This window comes from Fusarium graminearum, chromosome 1 (genome assembly GCF_000240135.3).
Source record: "Fusarium graminearum PH-1 chromosome 1, whole genome shotgun sequence".
NCBI lineage: Eukaryota > Fungi > Ascomycota > Sordariomycetes > Hypocreales > Nectriaceae > Fusarium > Fusarium graminearum.
Window position 1 is genome coordinate 764,031 of NC_026474.1, and position 26,687 is coordinate 790,717.

Here is a 26,687-nt window from a genome sequence, read left to right on the forward strand (position 1 = left end):
TTACGGGTGAAGACTGGTGGTGTATTGAAGTGAGACACTGTACGCATGTGTTGGTAAAGACATTGAGCACAACTACCGTGAAGCTATCTATGTATCAGGTAGGGGTTTAGCGAGGAGGGCAAGAATGTTCTCGAACTGATAGACCTCGTGACTAGTCAACCTTATCTGGTGTTTATCTCATCTTCGAGTCGTCGGTGTTACGCACGAATGACAAAGGGAGGATGCAATTGCATGTGCGCGTCATGGGAATCTCTCATCCCTCACCAAAACCCCCACCTTAAGCCATCTCTCCCATTTCGGGGTCCTGCGTGGGGCACTCAAGAGAGCTCAACCAAAGTCTCATATGCATATTCATCTACTTGCAGCAATTGAGGGGGAATGAATGACGGGTACACTACGTGACGCGACTCCTTTTGTTTACCTATGTTTTTGTCAGAGTACATATAACTCAATGTTTACCCCTCTCTATTCTAGCTGGGACAATCATACCTACAGAGTCAATCAGAATGCCTTCCTTTGACGAGAACAAAGCTTATGTTGAGCAAGAAGAGACCTTTTTCGATGATGGAAGAGAAATTGAGCTTTTGCATTATATCTACGGTCGGTCGGATATCGATGAGTTGCGTGGTTCGCCGGAGCGCGTGCTCCAGGCTATTGATGAGTTTGGTCGCACCAAGAAGTATCTCATGAACGTTGGTGAGGACAAGGGCAAGATTGTGACAGATCTTATCGCTGAAGTGAAGCCCAAAGTCATGGTACAGTCAATTGTATGCCCCGATCAATGCAAATGCTAACTTGTGTAGGTCGAACTCGGCGGCTATGTAGGCTACTCAACTCTCCTCTTCGCCAACGCCGTTCGCAAAGCAGGCGGCACAAACTACTACTCCCTCGAGCGCAACCCCGAATTCGCAGCAGTAATAACATCCCTCCTCGATTTGTCAGGGTTATCATCAATGGCCCGCGTCATCGTCGGCCCCAGCGACGCCGGTCTAGCACGTCTACACAAGAACGGCACCGTCAAAAAGATCGACCTCATGTTCCTCGACCACTACAAGCCCGCCTACACAAGCGATCTCAAGCTCTGCGAGCGTCTTGGCCTTGTCGGACCGGGTAGTGTGCTTGCAGCGGATAATGTCATCAAGCCTGGAAACCCACCTTATCTTGCGTACGTGAGGAGCAGTGTTGCTGAGAAGAGAGCTGCGAGGGGACAGGGCGATGATAAGGATGGATTTGCGGATAGGACGGCGAAACAGTACCTCAAGAGGGAAGGAGAAGAGAAACTCAATGAGGAAGAGGGTGATCCCAATCTGGTGTACGAGAGTAAATTGGTTCACAGCTTTGAACCAACTGGTGTTCCTGTAAGTCTTCTCCCCTCGGCTTTCTTAAACGACCTCTGCTAACAATTCCAGGATGCCGTTGAGATTACAAGATGTACAGGCCGCGAAGACTAACTTTATTTCCCCATATCTATCTTACTACTTTAAATACAAACCTTAGTTCAAGCTGCCCCTCAACACCAAGACACAACGTCGCTATCTTCCCCTCACAATGCCTCTGGGCGTCCCCGCCTTTCAACAAATCAAGAGCCACGCCCGGTTAGCTCAATCGGTAGAGCGTGAGACTCTTACGAGTACGCGATCTCAAGGTTGCGGGTTCGACCCCCGCATCGGGCTGTTCCTATATAAAGATTCGATTGCAAACAAGCGAGGCTTTCTTTTTTTGCTTTTTAGTGTTTGTGATATGTGATGGTGGTGTGCTTGGGGTCAGTCGCTGTAATGAGGACTGTCGCGCAATTGCTGCATGCAATTAATAGTGAATCTTTGCTGAGGGTCTAAGTTAGTCATTTTTGTCCAATTGAAAAGGCATTGTGTTGTTTTATTGTGCCTCTTCAGTGAAGTCGAGATTGGTGATGTTTCTCTTGACTTACACTGCTTCAGACCCGCGCGAAGAACAGCGATGATGTCCAACTTTTCCCATTAGATGACCCAGCAATTAAATGTGAGCGATTTATTGTTAGAAAGACATTAAACGCTACCTCGTCTAGCAATCGCTGTCAAATTTTCTCGCGCTCAATGCCAATCATGGTTGGGGTTCGCGCAAGTTCCCGCGAGATCATCATGAACGAGTATCACCCAATCATGGTGACCATCTCCTTCACATCAATTTCTCAGTCACTCCAAGCAACTCAAGAGTCATCGCTACTTAATGGTATTATTTTGAACGTCAGGGACTGGCAATGTCGGGCTACTGGCATGAGTTCCTACCGTCTGTGAGAATCGCCTGGAGGAAGACGAGTCTCTTGGTCTGAGCATAACAGAACTGGATTGAAGACGTTTACCTACAAATCCGTTGCGACCTTCCCCGAAAAGGGTCACATACGAATTTTCTACTCACGGGCTGGACACACAAACACATGGCTGACTTTCCAAAAGCCCACGCAACTCGGTCGTGAACAAGTGCATGGGCAGGCGAAATCACAATCTCACTCCCGGCCCCAGACTCACCTTTCAGGGTTGACAGCATGTCTACATCGGCTCCCCTCGATGGCGTCGAGAGCTTCAGAGCGTGTCGGGCCTGGATACGTATTTGGGATCAATATTGTAGGCATCATCTACCTACTATTGGCCCCCTATTTACATATACCGACGGCAGTCAACGGTGCGTTGGGCAGGTTCGGCCTGATAGTATGACTGCTCCGGTCAAGGTTCACTCAGACAAGATCTGGCACGGTAACATCAAAATTCCGGGACGAGAAGTCTCGGGCCCTATACACTTTAAGGGCATTATAATCAGGCATGTTCGCGCAGAGAAGCCAATCGACGACGACGATGACTATCATTATCTCGAGCTGCCGCTGAAAGGGCGTCTTAGTTGGTACTTTACACGCTTTTGGATGGTTGTGGAACAATTCGACAGTAGCGAGGTTCATGATGAGGTTGGTGAAGCTCTGGTTCTTGGAAAGGGGAGTAACACCTTCAGTGAATCAGAGGTCAAGACTTTTGATGTTCGGGTCAGTACCAGGTGTTAAAGCTCAACGGTACCTAGGTAAGCAAGGCCAACTATCGACGTGGTCTAGTAGGTAACAGAAAAATTGACCTCCGAAGTCTTACAATGCAATAATAGGTATTAGTCTAAGGAGTCTGCTTCTAGTCTTAGTAACATAAGCCAACCTGTTAATTTCATCTCCGATGCTTCCAGTGGCCAGTTTTAGTTGTCTCCTCAAGATCCAAATGTCATAGACTCTGGACCAAATGCCAAATAACAGCTTTGTGCATACTTCTCTTGCTGTTCGTCCTGAACTGTAACTCCATCTTTATCTTCATGTGAGATATGGCACTGGTGTGAGTCAAAGCGCCAATTCAGTCGCCCGCGCCAGGGCACCTGCAGGTATCGGAAGGCTTCTTCTGGCACGGTTGGTTGAGACAAATGAACGCTGCTGGCTCCAGGCAAGCCATTTGACTCTCGCTGAGTCTCCGTCCAGTTGACCTGTGACTCGTTGATATTAGGAACCCCTAGCCACATACATTCCGACAATCCAACCACCATGGCTGCCTCCATACAGTCGTGACGAACTTGTCCCATAGACCGTCGTGTCCCATCTGTATAAGTAAGTAACAGACCCATCACTTTGGAGAGTCCTTTGGGTTTTCTCCATGATAGACAGGGAGTCACTTCCTTGACTCCCTCGAGCTTCACGGATGTAAGAAGATATCTGGATCTCGACGCCGCAGGGGAATTCGTGGGCGTATAATTGGGGCGTGTATAATACATTGATGGGTTCTCGATAGATATCCATGTTATAAATATCTGATAGTTTGCCCAAAAATCACGACATGGTCGTTTTCTTGGGAGTCGTAACAATGCATGACACATTGTAGGCCCCTTCTGCGCGTTGTCGTCAAATGGGTCTGGTTCTAGATGGGGACCTAGAATGAGGCTACGGTTCCCGTCGGTCCGCAACCAGATCGAGGTCAACCAAATTACGTATCGGGGGGGAAGGAAGGTACTCACAATAAGTGTATTTCACCATTGGGTGCCTGTGAAGTAGATCCGTTCCCAGAGTTCCGAGATCCGTTCACCTTCGTCGAGGCTTAAGTACATCCACCAAAGCGGAAAGAGACCACCTTCGGCGTGGGCGACGTCGAAAGGAAGTGATTCATTATCATTCGGAATGATCTCGATCAAATTATCCCGGTACCCACAAAACGAGTAGCCACTTGTTCCAGGCTTGTTAAAGTCGATATGCTGGACGATATTGGATAGTTGCTGACCATCATTCTGATTGCGGTCGATACGAACATGCTCACCGGGAGAACCGGGAGAAGGGAATATCGCAAGTGGTTTCGGTATTGTTGACCATATTAAGTCACAGAACCGCGTTTGGTGAAGAATACGGCCGGATGGAGAGAACTCTATGTCTAGGTGATGGAATTCTGGGATTCTAAGTCGTCGAAGCTTGAGTCCCTGTGACAGCATTAGATAAAGTCTCAGGGTACCAAAATGAATAGTCTAAGGAGTATAGTCTACTAATTCCGTCTCTTATGTTTCCGGAGGCTAATTTTCCTGATACTCTGAGGGCGGACTTACATCAAAATGGCCCTTGAAACAAAAAGGCAATGTTAAGAAACGATGTATATTCCAGCCAACGCCCGGCGTTGGCTGAGTGGTAGGTGTATCCCCTGGTCGCATGATGTGAGTCTCCCGTACACCCAAACAATCAGTCGAGATAAAGACGCTGACAGCGTTTTTGTTGTAAGGATTGAAGGTGAAAAACGGTTTCCCATTTTTTGGTTTCTCGGTTGATAAGGACCTGACATACTTTAGACCCTCGATATGGATATATCGAATCCAGAGCGTTGAGGTCTCGTCTACGTCGATGAGTATATCTGTAGGGTCTTTCTTTTTTTTGTAGCCACAGATGTTTGAGCTCCATGACCGCCTCTTCTCGAAGGAAATCACGCCCAATTTTGCTCAAAATCTTCAAAGGAAACTTGGAGTAAGGGACAACATAGACCATCCTATGAGCAAACCTTTCGATCAACCAATCGGCACGAAATCTCTCGGTTGAGGGGAGAGAGGTCTCCCATATCGATTCTTGAATAGTTGCACCTCAGATGTCACGATCCAGACGGTAACCAGGCTGTGACCAATTCGGAAGAGCGAATTCCACGCATGAGAAATGATATGCCTTGTAGGCACTTAAGCCGAACAGAAGGATGCTTCTATTTTTTTTCACTGTAGCGATGAAGGTGGAAACCGGGAATCGGGTTTGATAACTTTTTGGGATCGTGTACGATGACCATATCGTCTATTTGAAAGCGGAACCTGCAGAACCCACAGGCAGGGTAGACGCAAATGTGAGGTAACATATTGGTGTGTAACTTGAATGTGAAATTAGTACAAGAACTGCAAAGAAGCTGATCTAAACAGTATAAAACTGACTTAGCGATTTTGTTTATGATGATTTCAGTTTGATTGAAGATGAAGATGAAGATTCAGCGTTTGGGGACATCGAGATACCTTGGGTTAGTTCCTGTCATTGCCTTTGTGAAAGAGAGGAAGGCACGTTGAGTCTGGCAGACGATGTCATTCAGGCAAGCGCGATCTACCTACCATTTCATCATCACTGTCTTATCTCAAACACCAAGAGACGAAAGTGATTCATAGATCTATTACGATCAATTTGGATCAAGATGCCCGCCCAACATCAAATTATACCACCCTTGGGGCATCAGAAACGTTTCCACTGGAAGCATAATGGACGAACAGAGTAGGCCAGCTTAGGCTACTTAAGTCACACTTCTCACTGTTTATCTTCGCATCCTAAGGCTAAGGAGGTCGATGTTTCTACTATTATTAGGGTATGAAAAAGACGAGCTTGTTAATATTATCATCATTCAGATACATAATTCCCAGCTGCGGCTCAAGTTATTCCCGTCATCCACATTCCCATCTCATCGAAGCTTTGCCATTCGCGTTACCCTGCATCATTCGCCCCCATTCCAGACCCCTACTAGCGTCACTGGAACCTCACCCCTGGAGTTTCAACTCAACACCACGTCTCATCTTTTTTAACGACTACAACAGCTGAAGAAAACAACATATTCAGTTCATTTGAACTCTATCACATTTATTCGAGCTTTAAAGCTTGTAATTCTATCTGTGAATTTCCCGTATCGCCCCAATGCTCTCATCATTCACTACAAAACTCGCCCTCAAAAAGGCCGGTATACCAAGCGATATACTCTCCTTTCCCACAGAGAAGCGCGAGCCAAACAAACTTCGCAAAAATCCTCCCAATCCTTCCGACAGTGATGCAGACTCTAGCTGGTCTTCATGGATGTCGGTTCGCTCTCTGCCTCTTACTGTACAGCCGTGGCTAACGCCGCCTCCTGCTGCTGTTTCTGTCGGACGCGTACCTGGTATCGGAGATAAAGCTCCAGTGGATAAGACGCAGAAGTTGAGACTGGGAAGGAGAACTCTGGTTGTATTTTTACGCTGTGTTGGTTGTGCATGTAAGTCATTCCCTTTTTTACATGATGGAATAATGTCTAACAGAGAAATAGTTGCGCAAAAAACTTTTATAAATCTTCGTACCATGGCGAATCGCTATGGGGATGCACTAACATGTATAGCTGTCTCGCACGCCTCAGAGCAAGCGACAAAGAAATGGGTAGATCTCCTCGGCGGCGCATGGAGCGTGCGCGTGATAGTCGATGAAGATCGAGCTCTGTATGCAGCATGGGGTTTAGGCACGAGTAGCATGTGGTACGTTCTCAATCCATCGACACAAGTGCAGAGCTGGAAAGAGACGGGGTGGCTAGGTGAAAAGGTAGCGGGTGCGATACAGGGTAAGACAACCCCAAAGCCAAAGCCAAAGACTACTGTTCAGGCTGTTGGGAATGAAGAGGAAGAAGAGGATGAGGGTCCTCTGACGACCATGGGGAATAAGTGGCAGGAAGCTGGGGCTTTTGCTGTGGATGGGACAGGGACTGTTATTTGGGGCGGGAAAGCTGCGAGGGCGGATGATGTTATGGAACTTGAAGATGGGGCGAGGATTTTATTAGCGTAGCAAGTTAAACAGCATAAATTTGAACTTTTGGATATTGAGAACAAGTTGCTATGGAGAGATGTTTATAGCTGTTGTTGGCGTCTCCGTCTCCCATCCCCTCCCTCCTTGTGCCTCCAGTACTGTATTGATATGACCAACAGGAATAGCCTGCGCGTGCCAGCTAATAAGGCATCGCCCATACCAAAATAACCAATCCAGACGACCTTTCCATTCAACACGGCGCCATCGGAGTCCAGCCTCACATGTGTTTCCGCCATGAACTGTCATGCCATTCGACGGTATCAATCTCAATGCTTCGACGACCGCGCCCGTCCCATTAGGAAGCAACCTGATCCCTAACCACATATCCCCTGTTGGCACGACCTGCATCGGTTCAAGGAGATGATCAAGCCGTACCTGCCCTACCGTTTCACGATGGCCATCAGAGTACGTCAACAAAAGCCCGGCGATGCCTGTTGATCCAGGCGCCCATGATCTACATGGCACAACCTCAACTACATCTTTCAGTGTCGCAGATGTAGCGAATCTTTGGTTCGATAGGCCTGAAGAGCACAGCGCAGAGGAGCCTTCCAATTGTACGATCGGGTCGTTTTCGAGACGTTTATCCTCAGTGTCGAACGCAAGATAATCGACGCAGCCTTCGCGGTAGCAGAACCAGAACCGAGCATGTTTTTCCGTTGGGAATGAGGTGATACAGTCGTATTTGACGACGATATCATGTTGGGAGATATGTGTGCCTAAAACAAAGACACGTCCCTTATTCGTCCGTAACTGCCCAACAGTCAGCACAAGGAACAATACTATTTGGCTTTGAGAAACATACCATGGGGATATCTCGACAAAAGTGAGGTCTTTTCCGCCGTCGCCAAACTTCAAAGATTCGCTCGCCTTGTTCGACGGGGAAGTACAGCCAAACTGCATGCAGTCTATCACCGCCACCGTCTTGATAGAACGTAAGATCCTCTCCTTCAATATGGCAGTGCAGATCTACAAGATCCCCATCAACCATACACGCTGAATAGCCAGTAATTCCAGGCCTGCTGCAGTCCAAGCACTTGAAGTAATAAGTTGAGTGAGCTCTGTTATCCAAGCTCACCAGCCATACCGCTGTTGGATTTGGCGGCAATACAGACCATCTGATGGGCGAGCTTTCGGAGGTCGAGTGAAGTGATTCCACTCGTCGCAGGTCACGAATCTTGAAACCCTGAGCATGTCAGACCTAGAGCAGGAGCTTTGGGTGGTATTCTACTTACATCGGTGTATGCTCTAAGCAAGTGATGCGTTCTACTCAGTGTGAGGCGACTCCACCAAACACCAGGCCAGTCCTGTTTTGACATTCCATATTTGGAAAAGTACATTGCTACCACTCCGAGATGATTCGAGGCAAAGTAGATGTTAACAATATCTCCCCTATGTGTTTTTATCGGACGAAAGTGTTTGCCATCCTGCTTGTTCGACAGACAATTCAGGTATCGAATGCCATCAAACATCACAGTTGTCCTCCAAATAGGTCGGAAAACGTCGACGACGAAAAGCACACGACCATCTCTGTTGCTTTGGAATGACAGAGGAATTGTCTGCGACGAGAGAAAGGTCTCCACGCGTGACCTGGCTTGTTTTTGAAGATCGGGCATGGTCACACTGGCTGCTTTATTAGCCAAGATAGATATTCTTCGATTCACATCAGAGAGCGGCGGCTGAAAGTCGTAGTGGACCAGTTCCCATAGTCGCCTCATGGAGACAAATGACCAATTTTGGTTACAAGACAGATGCGATGCGGGAAGGACATCCTTATACCGTCTCCAGTGGCGCGGCGGAATGCATTGGTGATTGTTTGGGTTGAAAACCGGTGTTTTGTAATCAAATAGCACTGGTGGGTTTGTCGTACCATCGGGATTTGCTGTTGTTTACTTGTCAGTGAGACGGGATGATGAGCGTTTAGACAGACAAACCTTCAGATGGGTGAGAAGGTCTGAGTACCTTGTCCCCATCAATGAAGCCAAAGAGACAGAAACAGCAATATGGTTCCCATCGAAACGGATATGTTTCGTCCATTTTCTATCAGTCCGCGATCATCATTTGCATTGAGCCAGACGCTTGTCCTTTTGTCTATACCCAATCTATGCGGTTAAATAGCCCAACATCAGCAGGTTTGGGGATATAATCGCTTTTTAAATGTGGTCTCTGTCCATTGTTTGCAAGCAAACATCTGTTGTGGCCATCTAAGCGAGCAAACTTTAGATTAATCACCCAGACCGATTGTCAACCCATGGCATGAATAGCGACAGAAGACGGCAACAATCGAGCCAATTATTGACGATTTCACATAGTAAACGACGTTGATGGGCCGTTAAATTTTCGGTATATCACTCCTGTAGCGACACGTTGTGATAAAACGTTTTTGATCAGCAGCGAGCCGTGGGTAGAGTAGAGTGTCATTTTTGATTCCTCATGTGCATTTCCTGAGGCGTTTGACCGCATCCATCGGGCGCATCATGACTAGCTGTACTGTCGTACCAAAGCAAAGTCTGTGTTCCATCTATTGATGCGTTTGACTGATCACTTGATCAATCACAGCGACAGATATTGTGACCATTCTGTTTATTCCGTCTCGAAACATGTACAGCGCAACCGAGTAGGCGTCCGATTATCAGATAGCAGCCGTGGCAGCTGATGAGAAAGAGTCGGCTACGAGCATGTTGGTCGCAGTATCAAAAGCAAGAAGCCTTCCGCGTCGCAGCGTCGACTATATGGTCGAGAATGCACCAGCTGCTCTCTAGAGGGAGATAGCGTTGAGAAAGACAGGTAGGTACCTGCAGGTTCAGCCCGCCGCTGACCGAAATAGTAGTCACGGTATCAGCCAAGGCGTGAACAGAGCAATTGAGTTTCAGCAGTTGGCAAATAGTCTACAAGCCACCTCTCGTCAGCTTGAAGTCAGTCAGCATTTTTTTCAGCCCAGCCAAAGTCAAGGCAGAGTGTTTTACTGGCGCTTGACAACGCACACTGTGATATCGCCCAAACAGGTAACCATGATGACATTTAGGGACCTTGGGGAAAAGGTGTGGTTGTACCTTTTGCGGTAAGAGTTGTTTTCTTGTAAAGATGGCTTGTGCGAGTGGAAAGAGAATAGTGAATAATAACACGAGCTGAAAAAAGACGAAACCATGAGGAAACAAACATATGTGATACCAGTACTACATGAAAGTGTGGCTTGAGGCTGGTGGTTGATCTCCCGAGACGAGACTTGCCATTGAAAAGACGTGTCCAAAAGACAGCAGAATAAGTGGCCGGGGCCAGGAATAGACACGGGGATAGATCGTATTTCCAGACAAGACGAGACGTAATACGATGCACCATAAATCGATCGCCATCGGCAGAAGAAGCAATATACTAAATAAGTATCCCGTACCACAACTCAAGCTCGGTCCTCCGCACGTGCAACGGATTCTTCCATACTGTATCTACACCCTCGATAAATGATGAGGCTGATGTCAATCCTGTTCCTGGAATTGCAAAGGGATAACAAACCTTTGATCCGTCAAAAGGGAGACTTGGAAGGTATGACAATGGCGCGTATTCTAGAAATGAAAGAGTAAGAGGCTGGGTCGTCGGTGAGACACTTTCAAGGAGAATTAATTATATGTCATACGCCGTCAAGACTTGCTGCGATAGAAAGATACGAACGAGGCGTATCCGTAACTTACAGTGGAACATTTCTGCCCACCGATCTTCAAAGCATCACGAGACCTCGAATTCTTTCTGTTTTGAGCATATCAATCATCATGGGCTGATCTGAACAAGGTAGGCGCTAAACTCTTAGGATCTATGCATGTATACATACAGAATTTCGATAGTCTGGTGAAGCTAGCGGGACGAGAGAGGCTGAAGTGAGCCGTTGAAGCAATAAACTTCAGACGACTCTACAAAAGACCAACCATTATCATCACCATTAACCCCTGCACCCTAAAGCCTTGACCTCAATCACATAACGTCGTCTCGTTCAATGTGCTGGCATGCCGGCCTACCGGCATGAGAATAGCAGTTCCAGTGCTTAAAGGGGAAGGGAAGCACGCGGGCCGAGAGTGGGTTTGGTCCATTGATTCCCATTCTTTGCTTCAGGAATTGCTTTTTTTATACTTTGATAGATTGCGATGGGTCGGATCTATGGAAACGTTGGTTCTTGTTAATAACCGGACAAATACTGGGTTGGCGATTGTGAACATTTGCTTCAGGTTGAGATGACACATCAGCTAACAAACAACATGATGATCTCAAGTGTAATTACTACGGATGCTCTGAACCAAGAAAGAATAGGAGACGCCTCTTTCAAGTATCATCACGATACATCAATGACCTGAGAAATGTATCATGGAAGAAGGGAGGCCAGGCCCTTTTCGACTTGCTCCACGCACACACAAATGTTGATCAGATAATTAGTCCAGTTTAGTTCCGGTTAGCTAAACATGTATTAATGATGTATCTTTAGTATCTGCATATCTTCCCCACAGAGTCGGCCTTTTGAGGCTGCGTCCCAGCAAACCATTGCATTGCAGCTCAAGGAAAGGGACGGGACAAAAAGGTACCATACCCGCCCACGGACATGCCCGCGCCTTTTTTCAGCCATCTGTCTTTCGCTGCTACTCTTGCCGGTGCCTGTCTTCTATACATAGTATTGCTGCCAGTGTCGTGGCACAGAAAAGTCCAGAAATACCATCAAACAAAGGGGTCCTGAGTTTGAGGGGAATTAGAGGACCGACCCCTCGAAATCCAGAACCCGCCCTCTCAGGAACGGGAACTTTGGATTGGATATACCAAGAGTTCAAGTAGAATATCACGTCATGTGAAGCACAAAGTGACTTGTTCCCCTCGTACCGACGCAGCAACAGCCTGAGCTAGGCATGGATCATAAGCGGCCAGGAGGTCATGCATCCAATCCGCAGCCTGGGGAGGAGAAAGGATGGACGAGGTGGATACAGACACCGTCAGGGGGGATGGTTTTTAGCAGAATCAGGGTCCCTGGGCCATCGTGCTCCCCCTGTAGATACTGACACAGCGCTAGACTAGCCGGGGGTCAGGAGTAACCTTGACCTTGACTGACCAACCTTGAGGGCAACCCGGACAGAAGCTGGAGCATTTGTAAATCAATGATGATGAACTCGTGTTGTACGACGTATCGTCAATGGATGGAAGTTAATGTGATGTGATGTGATTTTAGCTAGGCAATTTGGATGGAGTCTTGAGTCTCTACTGTTAAACAATATCCCAGGCCAGTTGGCCCAAAACAGTCAGCAATTACCGGAAATCGCACGGTATATCGAAATAGCACTGGAATTATTCCATCCAATTACTACATCTGTAGACGGGGCAGGCCTAATTACAACTCAATGTTGGTACAGATTGATTCTCTGGTTATCTGGAACTCCTATTTCGGCCCCATTCTTTCCTTCACTTGTGACCGGCCTCTGGGCTATTGCTTTGCTACACGGTTCAATTCCAGTGGTTATTGTCTTCCTTATCCCTCCGGCCAGAAACATTGACCCTTTGACGGTCTTTGCTTTGAACCTTCCCGGGGCTTGTCTCTGCTGAGGCTGTCCAGTATCCCCGCTTTCACTACCGGCACAAAGGCCCATTCGCTGCAACGGACGGTGAGTGATTGCAATGGTTGGGGCTAATAGGCGGTGGTCTACAAAACACTGTGCCATACCGTCACTGCTTTCACTGAATGATGGCAGCATCAGCATCAATATCAACAAACTTGGCATACAAGCAACTGACTGAGTATACGACAAGAGGCTTAGGTGAGCCTTTAAAAACGTCCCCGTTTAAAAACTGCAGGTGAGCTTATTCTTTTCCGAGGTGTGCACTATTTAAAGGGTGCACAACTAACTCAATGCTGCCTACAGTGCGAAACCCTCTATCCACACCCCGCAGTCAGCCTCCCCGGGTCCGTCCTGGATGGAAAGGCAGGTACAACACAGCGCAGTAGGTACCTGCCAACCTACAGTCGGGGGTACTTGGTGCGCTAACTAAAAACTCCCGGTGTAGGCCTGCATCTTTCCCCCCCTCCCCCCAAATAATATTGATGTTACCAGATCCAGAACGACTACCGTAACGAGACGAGATATTACCTACTTTCCCCTCAGATCAGAAGGTCCAAACCAGAAAGAGTCCCTGTCTCTTCTTCTTGTCTATTGTCTTGCTTAGTAGCTTGTCTTGCCTTGTTTGACTTGACTTGACATCTTTCTTTCTCCTTCAACTCTCCCTCCAGCTGGTAAAACTAAACCAACGGGCTGTCCTGTCCATCCATCCACCCGTCCAATCCATCTCGCTACTCAACGCCATCTCTTGTCATTCCCATACACATCCGCATTTTCCAATCTTGCTTTGTCTCTGTTTTCTTTCTTCATAATTCTTCTTCTCTCTGCTATCAACTCTACATGGTCTGCTCTTCTCTTTTCGATTCTCGCTATTCCCATCGCCTCTTCTGAACTATACCTCGCCACGTCTTTCTCCAACCCTGAACAGTCAAGTTACCTTACATACCATCATTTCGCCCTCTACCCCCCGACGAGACGAGACGAGGTGAACCGGCGTCCCTCGCACCGAGCGACCCCCTTTTGGCAACGAGGCCCCCCCCACAGGCACAAGCACAAACCTCTCCGACACGCTCAATTCATAGTCCATTAGTCCAGTCCACAGGCCGCTACTGCTCGCCATCTCCAGAAACCTACCTACATTGCCTGCCATCGTTATCCTGCGCCCCGGGAAATTGTTGTTATACCGACTACACTTCACTGCTCTTTTTTTCTTATTACTCGGCGCGGTTTCTTGTGCTCTGATCTAGATACTCGTTCACACTCGATCGAATACGCTGTCGCTGTCGATTCGCTTTACATACATACTTTCTGGCTCTGACATTGCTTCGCTCGTTCGCTATTCCCACCCAGGAACAGCGCCCTCTCATCAGCGACCAGATTCGCCCCTGACGCTACGATAGACTCTGGCATTGGATTGCATGCTGAAGTCTCGCGGCCATCGCTAGTGCTCAGAACAGAACAGAATTGAATTGCACGACCTTTTCCCCCCCATACGCTGCTCCAATTTGCGTTTCTACAGAGTTCGCCGCCACCAGAGCAGGAGAACCGGATCCACGAGCCCAGACGCACGCAACGTCGTCACGCATATACTGCCACCGGTCCCCGCAATCACTTGAACCGTCCCGGGGCTCACTCGCTGCTCCATATGGACGCCCAGACCACAACGGCCGAACCGCAACATCCTTATCCCTCCAGTCCTTGGACTTCTGCCTCGACGATATCATCGAGCACAACGAATCCGACGACACCATCAGCGACGAGTACGCACAGCGCTTCCGCCGCTGAGGGCTATTTCTTCCAAGATACGTCCGCCACACAATTCCACACTCGGCTCGACTTTTGGCCCTTTCTCATCCCTCAACAATCAAATATCTACCACGCTCAACTCCTCCATTACAATAAGCTCATCTCCCCCTCCCGCGGCGGCGGCCTGCAGACACCGCCACTCCCTCCCGTCATCTCTGCTCCTTACGTCCAGGCGGCGCCACGGTCGCGATCTTCTAGCAAGGTGTCACCGAGGGACGCCTCCGCCGGCAAGGGGAACACAGCTGGAGGCCATGGGAGCAGGTCACACCAGAATTTAGACAAGAGTCGCTCGGTTGTATCCTCCAAGGAGGTTCCGTCCAAAATGCCTTCCAAGCAGCCCGCCGACCCATCGAGGCCTTTACCCCGACGATCCGCACCCTCGGCTCAGTCCCACTCTAGTTCAGTGCCCTCGACGCCTCACCAGCACGCTCGGCAATTTTCATTTGAGGACCGCGAACCGTCGCCTACCGGCACAAATAACCACTCACCGCGATCGGCTTATTCTGAGACGAATAGTACGTTACCCGCGCTCCGGCCTTTGCCGCCGCGATTGGGAGGCTGCAAATACGAGACTGCCCAGATAAATTCTAGGAGGAGAATACCGTACTCGGTCGGCAATGATCGTCTGGAAAAGCTGGACTTGCGGACGGTCAAGGGCAAGTTGACCGAGGATGAGGAGCGAAAGTTGGCCACGGACATGCGAGAGGTTTTTGACCGGTTACTGCCCACCGCCGCTGTCGAGGAGAACCGAAAGAAACTAGTGTCGAAGCTTGAAAAGATCTTCAATGACGAGTGGCCCGGACATGACATTCGGGTGAATCTCTTTGGTTCTTCTGGAAATCTTCTCTGTTCAGATGACTCTGATGGTACGTGTTTTCTAGAAGCCGCTTGGCCACAAACTAACCCGCTTTAGTGGACATTTGCATCACAACATCGTGGCACGAATTGGAGGGTGTCTGCATGATCGCCAACCTCCTAGCGAAACGTACGTACCTTTCTGCACTACCATCGATATCTCGCTAATACCAGATCAGGAGGAATGGAAAAGGTTGTTTGTATTTCAGCCGCCAAGGTACCAATTGTCAAGATATGGGACCCCGAACTGGGCCTTGCGTGCGACATGAATGTCAACAATACCCTTGCACTCGAGAACACGCGCATGGTTCGCACATATATCGATATTGACCCACGAGTTCGCGAGCTTGCCATGATCATAAAGTATTGGACACGGAGAAGGATAGTCAATGACGCTGGTACGTTATTTTCCCCCTCTACAAACTCTCTCGTCTAACGGTTCGGTAGCGTTTGGTGGCACATTGAGTTCGTACACGTGGATTTGCTTGATAATTGCGTTCCTGCAGTTGCGCAACCCGCCCGTCCTCCCCTGTTTGCATCAGTCGCCACACAAGTTACCCAAGCCCGACGGTACGCTTCCCGATTTCGCCGACGATATTGATAAACTGGCTGGTTATGGAAGCAAGAACAAGTCGTCTACTGCCGAGCTCCTGTTTCAGTTCTTTCGCTTCTACGCACACGAGTTTGACTACGACAAGCAAGTTCTTTCGGTACGACAGGGCAAGCTTATCACAAAGCACGAGAAGAAATGGCATTACGCGATCAACAATCAACTTTGTGTCGAGGAGCCTTTCAACACGTCGCGAAATCTTGGAAATACGGCCGATGAATATTCTTTCCACGGGTTACATGTTGAATTGCGCCGGGCTTTTGATCTGATCTCCGTGGCGAACTTTGAAGAGGCTTGCGAGCAATACGTGTTCCCTAAAGAGGAGGAAAGAGTATGGTCCCGACCTGCACCACAGCCTCGACCTGTTCTGCTTCGCAGCTCGTCGCAGACACATTCAGGACGTGGAGGTCGTGGAAATCACCGAGGTGGTGGCCGACATAACAATAACTATCGAGGTGGGAATTCGAATAGGCGGGCATCTGCAGGCGTTCCACAATTCGATGCAAGCACCACCAACAACAACAGCATGTTTATGCAGCCGGTCAACATGGCGCAAGATCTGCAGTGGTACCAGAATCAACAGTTCCAGTTCCAATATGCACAGCAGGACCTCATGACTCAAATGGCGTTGCACCAAGAGAATATGAGGCTTTTGTATGCCAGTCAGTCACCAGCATTTATGCAGCATCAGGCCCAGGCTCAAGCGATGGGCCAGCAGCAGCAACAACAGCAGAGAATGTCGACAAGTGCAGGATCAAGCCAGCAGCAGCCGCAACAGACATCGGATCGTTCTAGGACAAATTCGTTCGATAACCCGCCGCTCAGTGCTCCTCTGCGACCAGATCTATATGCTTTGTACGGTATGAACTTGGGACAGCAGCAGTTCTTTCCTCAAGCAGGTGCAAGTTACGGAACGTATCCTTCGTCTCCTGCTAGTACGACTGGAGCTACCCAGGACTTCCGTCGCCCCCTGCAACGAAACGGTGTGACTAACGAAGCAGGTACTCAAGGGTCAAATGGTACCCTGCGTTCGCATTCGCAACCTGCATCGCGTTCCCCGTCTTCATCACAGGCAGCCGCTGCGTACTTTGGTGCCCAATCGTTTAGTGGATCTACTCAGTCTCGAGGCGCAAATGGCAACCCAATTCCCAGTTTCATGTCTGATGACACAGATTTCGACGAAACACCGAAGGCGACTACAGACTCTCCGCAGTCGGAGGAGGGCAAATACTCTGTATACCTGTCAGAAAGCCCCAGCCCTGTCAAGAAGCCTCAACAGCCAGTGCCAGCCACGAACGGTCTTGCGTTTGGAGATGTCGCTGGTCAGAACTCAAGTAACCCAAGTCCTGGCCGACGACGGTTATCGACAGATCAAATTCCCCAAACAATTCTCGACCGCCGAATGAAGAGAACGTCACGATCGCCTTCGCCCTTGGGGCAATCAAGGAGTTTCACGGCCACGGCTTCATCTGCGCCACTGGCACAAGGGCCTTTCCCTGGTACCCAGAACAAGAACCTTGGACGTCCCCTGGTCGTGAATGGATCCAACTTGAAGACGAGCGTCACCCCAAGCCCTCGTCAGGCCCCTTCAGGGACGGAGAGCAGCACCTCGGATGAGACTCCCACCTTTGAGAATCCTCTACAGATCCACGCTACAAATGGAGCGCCCAGCTATCCTGTCGACGGACCCATCATGCCTATGGTTGACTCGCAGGGGGCCATGAACCAACAAGGTGCCTACAACCAGGTGCCTGTGGTGGCCTATGGTTCCGCTGCGCCGCTCATGGCTTCTGCGCCTTCCACTGCAGACGACCCCTCATTCCGTGATCGTATCGCCATGATGAGCGCTTACCACATGGGCACCCCCCATATCGTACAGGATCCAATGGTTGGAAACTCTCGATTGTCTCCTTCGACTCGACAGCGTCTGATGTCCCGCCAGAATCAGAATGGAGTTATTGCTCCTCTCGATCTCGCCATAGCCGAGAACCGCATTGATCGTCCTGTTGGTCAAGACTTTGCTCACCTATCACCAGTATATGAGAACCGCACTCCTTCGCCCACGGTTGTTCGAAAGGATGGACCTTGGAAGTCTGAGAAGCAGAACAGCCCCAAGTCGGGCCGAGGCGAGGGGCCAAAGGGAGGCCAGAAGTCTGAAGACCAGTCACAGAACCACCAGGAGGGGTCAAAGTCTCAGAAGAACCAGAAGTCCAACTCTCAAAAGGCCAACGGAAACCGGGAAAACGGCCACGTCCGAGGAGCCAGAAGCGAAAGCGACAATGGGTGGCAAAAGGCCGGTAAAAACAAGAAGAAGGGCGGCAATAACAATGCGCAACATGGAAACGGCGAGCAACCTCCAAAGCACGAGTCAGAACGAAAGGGTGGCTGAGCGGTAGTCTCGATCTGAGAAGCGACGAGACATGTCGACGAGATCTCAGGCCAATGGCTGATATGTTCTCGGGCTTTAGCCAGCAATGCGAGCGTTCCACGATCTATAAACGGCAGGTTGCCATTTTGGATAGGGAGTATTGCAAAGTCGACACCGCGATCAACGATTCAAGAAGGATGGAAGACTGTTGAAGAGATGAGAAGGGCACATTGGAGACTTTTCTGGATGCATCCAGATAAACGACGATATTTACATATGTAGCAAGTGTGTACGATTCACGTTCCCAGGGTGTTTTATTCATAGCATTTACGCCGCAGTGGTTAGCGGTTGACTTACAGATTGGCAACGCAGGATGGCCGGCTCAGTGGCATGAAAGAATGACAGCAAGGCCGGGACCGCTGGCTAGACGAAGGAAAGGCAAGGCAAGACAGGGAAAGGATGGACGGCTGGCTGGCAGGTTTGTTTGTTTGTTGAAGATGAAAACGAAGAGGCGTTGGCGTCTTTCTACACATGGCCGGTTGGGAGGAGGCGTTTTATATACACAGCTGCAATTGCATTAAGACAAAGTCCATCTTACAAGGGGGGTCGGAAGGATAAGCGGTTTATTTCCTACAGGCTAGGTTGCATGGGCAAAGAAGGATCAAGCGGTTTTTCTAGATGATTGTCAGAAAAAAGCATGGGCAGATGTAACGAAGCACACAGAAAAGAGATAAATGAAAGTTTTAATGCAAGCGCAAGTACTTTACACTTGGTTTCAACGTCTTGAGTCAAATTGGCTTGTTCCACATGAATATCTATCACCAATAATTGTGATGCCGAAGTTCCGTCCATTTAGAGATTACATGATGTATTATCAATTCTTCAGCGGTTTCTTATTCGCGCGCGCGCGGGAAATTGCGGTAATTCCCGAAGCTTAGCAACAGCGGCGCTTCATTACTAAGAAGTTAGCTTCTCTGCAGTTGGAGCAGGAATGGATATTTGGTGCTGACAGATGAAGTCCGAGACAATCGAATGACGCTTTGAGGGGGTTGTGCAGGATGCAGTGCAGGTTGGGTAGGTTGACAAGTATAAAGACGTTGCTAGATCCCGAGGAGAGTTGTCCATTGTTTTACCAGTCTATCATCATCATCATTACAATCTTACACTCAAATCACCATCAATATGAGCATGCTTTCAGCTGAAGTCACAGAATGGGGTCAAACTCCCAAACCTATCAAGACCGCCGCACCTAAAACCCCCGTTGACGACAGCGAGACCGAGATTCGTGTCCTTGCTGCTGGTCTTCACCAACTTGTTCGCGCACGAGCAGCCGGCAAGCATTACACTGCTACTGAGCTTCCCCACCGCCCCGGCGTCGATGGCGTGGGCATTAACGTGTCGACTGGCAAAAAGGTGTACTTTTCCCTGCTCGGTACCAAGGGGGGAAGTTATGCTGAGACTGTGAATGCGCCTACGCGCAGCATCGTCGAGTTGCCTGAGGGTGTTGATCCTGTTGTTGCGGCTGCTATGGTCAATCCTGTTATGGCGAGTTGGATGGCGCTGCGCAAGAGGGTGGATCTCAAGAATAAGGGATTCAAGGTGTTTATCAATGGTGTAACCACCGCAAGTGGAAAAATCGCTATCAAAGTTGCTCGTCACCTTGGTGCTACGAGTGTCGTCGGTTCAGCACGCAACAAAGAAGCTCTGTCTAAGCTTGATCTAGACGCCAGCGTTGTTCTCGCAGATACACCCACAGAGACCGACTTTACCGCCGCAGCAGACGCAGATATCGTGCTGGACTTTTTATACGGACCGTGGCCGAACGCGTTCCTGTTAAGTCCTACGACAGCAGCTGCTCAGAATGCAATTACGTGGATTAACATTGGAAGCATGGCGGGTGACGGGGGTGATATTTCGGCCTTGGGGCTGCGGAGGAGGGATGTCACGGTGCGGGGCTCCGGGCCGGGGTCGTGGGATCCAAGAGAGCTGGGGGCTGAGACGGTGGGGATGTTGAAGGTGCTTGTTGGTGTGGGGAGTGATGGGTTGAAGAAGTATAGGTTTGAGGATGTTGAGAAGGGGTGGAACGATAAGGGGCGGGATAGAGTTGTGTTTGTGTTTGGGGAGGAGAGTGAGAAGTTGTGATGGTATAGGGTGAGGTGTGGAGGTGAGATGAAGAAGACATGACATGAGGAATGATGATGAGATTAATTCACTTTTTTATGATTATCTGAACGTTACAGTTATTCCTATTTACTTGGGTTAAACATATAAGTATAAAACCATTGCAATTAAATACCTATATCAATGGCTCTCAATATGACTACTAGTATGAATCCCATAAGCTCAACCACCAAGGACCTCAGTATCACGATATGCAGGACTCTGAAACCAGGAAACAAGCCACGTAAACAATAACTGTAGCTGTGTAACTATAGGACTCAGTGCCCTATCCATGCTTTACTCTAGGCAACTCTCAATACTCACAGCAAATGACAGGTCTCAAGAGTGCTCTGACTACAGGTGGCTATGCCATGTACTAACATAATGAGGCTGCTGCTCGCAGGGAAAGTACAGGGAAAAGAAGCAAGTTTACTATATTTATTTTCCGCAGACCCTGGTATGAGATCGCCTGGTCAAAGTGGTTGAGCGGGTACCTCGATCGTGAAGTTGGGATTTGGTCTCAGATGTGGTGGATCTTGACATGGAGTCTGACTCGATAGATGAGGGTGAGTATTTGGACAGGAATTAAATCTGCAAAAATAATGAGATTATAGAGGGGTGCAAGAGTTGGTGTGTCTATTGAATGCTTATGATAATTATCTTGTTATCGTTATAACAACGGCCATGCAGAAACGGTTCAACGGTAGGGCTGCCTTTGCCTGTCATCAAGTCCCCCACAATCGTCTTATTGCCCTACAGTTGTGAATAATCAAGAACAAATCCGACTCCACTGGAGTAGGGCTACGGGAAGACATGCAATTAACAAGACTGTCATCATTCATTCTCTTGTCTCTATCGGTAAAGTCCGTAGGTACATCCTCTACCTCTAATCTCTACCGAGGAAGGGAATCCATATCTCCGCACATCCAAGACTTTGCTAAGAGAAGCCCATGGCAATATCCCCTAACCAAAGGTGCTTGTAACAAGCAAAGGGCCTAGACGCCAAGGACCCAAAATCTCTCTCTTCGTCTCTTGCCCCAGTTTTCAACCCCAGCTTTTCCCAGCCCCAGTCCACCTTTAAAGAGCCCCCCAAGCAAAGCGTCCTCCACTTTCTGTCATTCAGTTTCCCGGGTCTTCGCTTCGCCTTACCTTGTCTCTCTCTCTCAATCTCTAGACTAGACGACAACAACAACAGCCGAAGACGATTTCTTTCCTACTGCGACATCTTAATCTCGGTATTCCGACATCGCCAGCTTGACTCATTTCCGCCATCTCCATAAAGGGCTGCCACGTTCAACCTTATTACCGACACTTCAACGGTTCCGGTTCCCTGGGACGCATACCTGACGTTGCACCGACCCGAATCTCCGGTTGAACGGACAAGTCGAGTCGCGACTCTGAACCACCACCTACACAACCTCCATATTCTTTACCAACACTCTAGAGTACAGCCCAACTTTGCATCCGGCAGTCTTGTAGCGAGGCGCCTCTTTGCCACGCTGTGACGACAATGCTGTGGTCAGGCGCTAGCATTGACGCTGCGCTTTCCATCCCAGCCTGATGCGATCTACCAGAAACTCCGTCCCATCCGGCGACAAACACTCCAATCTATCCATGAGGGTCGACATGGTCTCGAGAACATCTAGCGACGGGCCCCCTCCTGGGGGCGGCCGACAATGGAAGAAGTCACTGATCAGCAAGATCCCAGGACGAGGGAGGGTAGGTTCGGTCCCAAGTTCGTGATCACATGTGCGAACGCTGATGCGGTGGTGTAGATCAAGATAATCAGTCAACATCCTTCTGAGACAAGTACCTCCGACATAGATCTCAATGCCAGATCTCCCGATACCCACTCCGCGAACCCGCTCGATAGCCACGAGACTCATATCCGACAGCTGCAGGCTATTATCCAGCGAATGCCTCGCAATTTTCCTGCCACGCCTAACCACGTCGACTCGGCCTATAAGGAATTTACAAGGAATAAAGAGCAATGCGCTGCGCTATGCCGTCATATTCTGACGGAAGAACTGGGTCGCGGTCCTCATGGCGGCGACCTCACCCGTCGCGATTCAACCCTTGACTCCCCGCAAAGCCCTGGCCACATATACGATACGAGAAGTTCTTTTAGTGGGAGAAGTCTTGCCGAAGTTGTTTCTGGAAGTGCTGGAAAGAGCATGCATCAGAGCGACGCTTGGCTGACATCAGTGGGCGACTGGAGGAACTGGCTCGAATTTCTGCTTGATGCTTGCAAAGCATGCTTGATCGAGACGTACAAGAACAACGAGCGCGATGCGACGCCAGAGCAGGTCGAAGCGCTATTCACGAATAAGCGGTTCCGGAAGGAGGCTGTCCAGAGGATGCGCAATGCTAGCGTTACTCGGGTTATGTCGGCAGACCCTCAATTTGTAAGTCCAACCTGGCTAGGCTTCGAAGCTATCACAACTGACACTATTTGCAGTTCCCGAGATACGAAATGAGATTTTATGATTATGAGAAAATAAGGCAGGAACTGAATGAGATCCGACAGCTCGTCCAGACAGGCGAATCAGGCATTTCACCAGATCGAACCATTAAAGAATTCGCTATATCGCAACGAGGAGACGCTATACTAGAGTTCGCCAACACTGCCCCCGGATGTAGCCATAGCGACCCAGCGTTTCGTTTTCGAGTCTCGTCTTATATGCTCGCTGAGACTTCACCTATCTTTGCTCGCATGTTTGCGGGGAACTCCAGCAGTCTTCATCTTTACGACGACGACGATATCTCGTCGCAGTTGCCCTTACCTCCTACAAAATACTACTGCAGAGATGGATCCGAGGCTAAACTCTACCGCATGCCACAAGTCGAGCTGAACCATTTGGATTCCTTGGAGATCTTGCTACATGGGGCACACCACCACAGCGAGATGATTCCGCGAGAGATTGAGTTTGACAAATTTGTTGCTATCGCAGAGTGTTGTATGAGATACAAGAGTACCTCGCCTTTAGAACTCGTCGTTGAGCATAGATGGTTGCCGCAATGGATGCACAAGGGAGCCGATGACATGCCAGATGGTCTCTTGGTCATTAGCTACGCCTTTGGCTTGCGTCGGCTCTTCTCGCGCATGTCGAAAACTACGATTTTGAACCTCGTCGATGAGAAGGAGCTACAAGCAAAGCCGTGGCCGCAAAAGATCAAAGACAAGATTTGGGCTGTTCGCTGCGCAAAGGTGGCGCAGATTCACGAATGTGGTGTGAGTGCCATCAGAGAGTACTTGCGAGAGCCAACACATACCACACCCGACCAAACCGAACCCACGCCACTGAATGCCGGCTTCTCACCAGATGCTCTACCTCCGGTTATGCTGACTAGCACCCCGCGATGTCCCAAGGGCAGCCATTGGTGCGACGCCACGAATCTTGGCTGGTTGATGTTACTCTACAACGAGATGAACCTTTTGCCTTATATCATGTCGTCGGATGTGCTGTCACACTTACCTAGGTCGCAGCCACCATCGAAAAGCCTGGCGCAGATTGTGGATGCGTTGAGGAGGATTCCAGCACCACCAACACCTGTGCACAGAGGCGTGTGTGATCCAGGCCCGGTGTTTCGCTCCGCTATCAATGATATCTACAACAGTGTCTTAGGATTGACCCTTTTCGACATCAGCGGCAAGAGTCATGGCTGGGGCCTGTCGAAGCATAAGGAGCGAGAACCCCAAACTCAACTCAATGAAAGGCTCAATCGTATGGCTGCGCATGATCCTGATTACAGTGTCGCGACAGAATTCCCAGAGATCATTCGCCTTCGCATCATGTGTCAACTGGAAGAGCTGGACGACCTTCACTCGGCAGCTATGGTCAGCCGGGCATACTACGAGACGTACAAGAAGCATGAGCTTTATCTTATGAGGAATATCCTCCGTATGGATCGAAGACGGTCAACCATTCAGCATCACATTCCAATCGGTCCCAACACCAACGAAGAAAAGGTCCTCACGGAGGAATCTGATGTTCTTAAGCGGACACTACCTGATACCGCAGATGGCATTACTCTTCATAGCGTGGTTGAGACTGAAGGAGATTACACGGATTCTGATGATGACAGTGATAGTCTGTACTCAACATCAATAACCCGGTCACTTCCCCGATCAGCAGCTACTGCAAGCACAACCACCAGGGGACTAGACTACCAGGGATCGTCAGACCTTGCGCTGATCACGGACAGTCCCGCACGGACACCAAGGGCCCGAACCGGCACACCAACATCCACATCCCGGTCTCCGACGACCCCTCGACAAGCCGTGTTCGACCCACCACCTGCTCCGGCGTCGCCTGCAATCACAATCGACGAACCACCTCTCACAGTCGAAGAAGCCCATCGAATTCTCTGGCCAGACGACGCTATCAAGGCATCTGAATCAACACTGCCTACCGCCCATCACGGCGCAGAAGGCATCCGTGAGAAGTTCCGTGCTGGTGATCCTGCTTTTCATCTGGGATTGGAAGAAAAGACTCTTGTTCCAACGGGTGAAAAACAACTTAGGAGTGAACATGACCGACAGGTTGGGCTGTTGAAAGGAGGTGAACCAAGTAAATGAACTTGCAATCTTTCAGGGAATTTCTCTTGACATATTATTTACCCTTGAGATAAATGTTGCGTCTTGTTCCTAACATATATATGGCGATCTTGCAAAAGAGTATGATGTCTTTTTCTTTTTTTCTTTTTGGAAAGCAAGCGGTGTGATGGATGAATTGGATATATGGCGAATTGCGTCTTGCATCGGACGCTTATACCCTATTGGTGTAAAGGAGTTTGGATACTGGATAAACTTGAATTGAATCATATCTTACATCCTACGAGAAGAGTGTGTGACTTTCTGTGTTCTTAGTTCCGCTGCAATGGGTAGCCAAGATGCAGTCTAGCACCAGAAGTGAGATTGTTGGTGGCTGATGTTGGACAAAGCTTATCGCGAGTCACCTACCTTGACTGAACTTTGATGAGTAGGCAAGTCCGTAGACATAGGGTAGATGTGGTATTTTGATCAGTGTCACGAGCATATCGCCTTTGCATATGTCGTTGTGCCCTCCCACCTCATGCCATCTTATTCTGTACATGCTGCTCTGTATATTCTTGACATAGAATATGATCACCTGGCATGGATAATAACAGGAGGATATAGGGACATCTGTGAAAGGTATGAGGAAAGGGTGAGAATATGGAACTGCACCAAAACCAGCACTCTTCAACAAAACGACGTGAGCTTGGCACGCCACCTCTTTCTCGGCCTTTAACAAACCCAACTCAACTCAGCTACTGCCCAACGCCCCCATGATCAATACATCCCTCTCCGGTCTCCTAGCATGACTCTCCAATTCCTCGCCTTACAACACTCTATGTCCTGTCTAGACTCAAAAAACTCAAGTCTCCCACTTAATCTGCACTGACCCCTGAGGAGAAACTCAACCTTGTGTCCACCGTTTCCTTTATTCTATGTTACAGTCTTGCCCTACGGATATAGCCAATTGCAAGGCTTGTCACGTTGGGAATGGTAGCTGTCACATTTGACAGTAGCGTATGAGTCTAAAGAATCGAGACGTCCACGTTTGCTAGGGTTGATTATCATAGCGCTGGTGTGGTATTGCTTCGTTTAAACCCGACATTGATTGGAGAGACTCCGTTACTATCAATCTGGCAGGCAATGACTCTTGCTTAAGCAGCACTAGTAGTATCTAAAGAAGCACATATCAGGATATTTTGTTAAACAGTTATTCAGTACAAAAACAATGATAGCAAGCTGAAAGGCACGAATGTGATATAAATCCGCATTCGCAACTATCGCTATGCATGTTCGGAACACGGCAGCCATACTTTCCACTGCACAACCCTCCATCAGGAACGCGTCTCGTGAAACCTTTTCTCTATCAAGGGACCACCTACTCGGTGCCGACGTTGCGACAAACTTTGAGTATAAGGCTATCTTTCAAGAGATAGTTGCGTCAGCGTGAATCGTTTACCCGATTCCTTGGATCCCCTCGTAGCTCGGACACTGAACAAAGTCCGCACCATTCCAGACGACGATAGAACCAACAGCACATTCACCAGTTATTAGACTATTTCCACAGGCGGCCGCTCTCAAGACAGAAATCCGTCGAGGTGATGATAAAGCGTCGGATATCCGAACAACGCCCTTTGCGGAGCAGACATAAACTGTAAACACAATATATGCATAGTAATAAA

The 26,687-nt window shown here is 49.0% G+C and overlaps 11 protein-coding genes and 1 non-coding gene across 12 annotated transcripts; 8 read left to right on the forward strand and 4 right to left on the reverse strand.

The window, feature by feature from the left end:
- Positions 1-506: 506 nt before the first annotated feature.
- FGSG_11729 (uncharacterized protein) lies at positions 507-1,512 on the forward strand (the record flags this gene model as incomplete). Its single annotated transcript, XM_011317578.1, has 3 exons — positions 507-767; positions 804-1,358; positions 1,410-1,512. The coding sequence occupies 3 exons, from the start codon at positions 507-509 to the stop codon at positions 1,449-1,451; spliced, it is 858 nt and encodes a 285-aa protein (XP_011315880.1). The 3' UTR covers positions 1,452-1,512.
- Positions 1,513-1,590: 78 nt separating this feature from the next.
- FGSG_20502 lies at positions 1,591-1,673 on the forward strand. The gene has a single exon. It is a non-coding gene; the product is annotated as a tRNA-Lys (tRNA).
- An 848-nt stretch (positions 1,674-2,521) lies between these two features.
- Positions 2,522-3,028, forward strand: FGSG_11730 (uncharacterized protein; the record flags this gene model as incomplete). Its single annotated transcript, XM_011317579.1, has 1 exon — positions 2,522-3,028. The coding sequence occupies one exon, from the start codon at positions 2,522-2,524 to the stop codon at positions 3,026-3,028; it is 507 nt and encodes a 168-aa protein (XP_011315881.1).
- Positions 3,029-3,219: 191 nt separating this feature from the next.
- Positions 3,220-3,771, reverse strand: FGSG_11731 (uncharacterized protein; the record flags this gene model as incomplete). Its single annotated transcript, XM_011317580.1, has 1 exon — positions 3,220-3,771. One exon carries the CDS (start codon positions 3,769-3,771, stop codon positions 3,220-3,222), a length of 552 nt encoding a protein of 183 aa, XP_011315882.1.
- A 252-nt stretch (positions 3,772-4,023) lies between these two features.
- Positions 4,024-4,689, reverse strand: FGSG_00245 (uncharacterized protein; the record flags this gene model as incomplete). The annotated part of the gene is made up of 2 exons (XM_011317581.1): positions 4,024-4,464; positions 4,588-4,689. 2 exons carry the CDS (start codon positions 4,687-4,689, stop codon positions 4,024-4,026), a joined length of 543 nt encoding a protein of 180 aa, XP_011315883.1.
- A 1,495-nt stretch (positions 4,690-6,184) lies between these two features.
- FGSG_00246 (uncharacterized protein) lies at positions 6,185-7,072 on the forward strand (the record flags this gene model as incomplete). The annotated part of the gene is made up of 1 exon (XM_011317582.1): positions 6,185-7,072. One exon carries the CDS (start codon positions 6,185-6,187, stop codon positions 7,070-7,072), a length of 888 nt encoding a protein of 295 aa, XP_011315884.1.
- Positions 7,073-7,134: 62 nt separating this feature from the next.
- FGSG_00247 (uncharacterized protein) lies at positions 7,135-9,127 on the reverse strand (the record flags this gene model as incomplete). The annotated part of the gene is made up of 6 exons (XM_011317583.1): positions 7,135-7,332; positions 7,469-7,843; positions 7,896-8,126; positions 8,169-8,276; positions 8,326-8,972; positions 9,025-9,127. 6 exons carry the CDS (start codon positions 9,125-9,127, stop codon positions 7,135-7,137), a joined length of 1,662 nt encoding a protein of 553 aa, XP_011315885.1.
- Positions 9,128-13,404: 4,277 nt separating this feature from the next.
- On the reverse strand, positions 13,405-13,819 carry FGSG_11732 (uncharacterized protein; the record flags this gene model as incomplete). The annotated part of the gene is made up of 3 exons (XM_011317584.1): positions 13,405-13,589; positions 13,616-13,686; positions 13,728-13,819. 3 exons carry the CDS (start codon positions 13,817-13,819, stop codon positions 13,405-13,407), a joined length of 348 nt encoding a protein of 115 aa, XP_011315886.1.
- Positions 13,820-14,314: 495 nt separating this feature from the next.
- On the forward strand, positions 14,315-18,329 carry FGSG_00248 (uncharacterized protein; the record flags this gene model as incomplete). Its single annotated transcript, XM_011317585.1, has 4 exons — positions 14,315-15,341; positions 15,389-15,460; positions 15,778-17,201; positions 17,523-18,329. 4 exons carry the CDS (start codon positions 14,315-14,317, stop codon positions 18,327-18,329), a joined length of 3,330 nt encoding a protein of 1,109 aa, XP_011315887.1.
- Positions 18,330-19,496: 1,167 nt separating this feature from the next.
- Positions 19,497-20,450, forward strand: FGSG_00249 (uncharacterized protein; the record flags this gene model as incomplete). The annotated part of the gene is made up of 1 exon (XM_011317586.1): positions 19,497-20,450. One exon carries the CDS (start codon positions 19,497-19,499, stop codon positions 20,448-20,450), a length of 954 nt encoding a protein of 317 aa, XP_011315888.1.
- Positions 20,451-22,082: 1,632 nt separating this feature from the next.
- FGSG_11733 (uncharacterized protein) lies at positions 22,083-23,815 on the forward strand (the record flags this gene model as incomplete). Its single annotated transcript, XM_011317587.1, has 4 exons — positions 22,083-22,187; positions 22,244-22,873; positions 22,927-23,700; positions 23,792-23,815. The coding sequence occupies 4 exons, from the start codon at positions 22,083-22,085 to the stop codon at positions 23,813-23,815; spliced, it is 1,533 nt and encodes a 510-aa protein (XP_011315889.1).
- Positions 23,816-24,303: 488 nt separating this feature from the next.
- Positions 24,304-25,047, forward strand: FGSG_11734 (uncharacterized protein; the record flags this gene model as incomplete). Its single annotated transcript, XM_011317588.1, has 1 exon — positions 24,304-25,047. The coding sequence occupies one exon, from the start codon at positions 24,304-24,306 to the stop codon at positions 25,045-25,047; it is 744 nt and encodes a 247-aa protein (XP_011315890.1).
- Between the last annotated feature and the right edge of the window lie 1,640 nt (positions 25,048-26,687).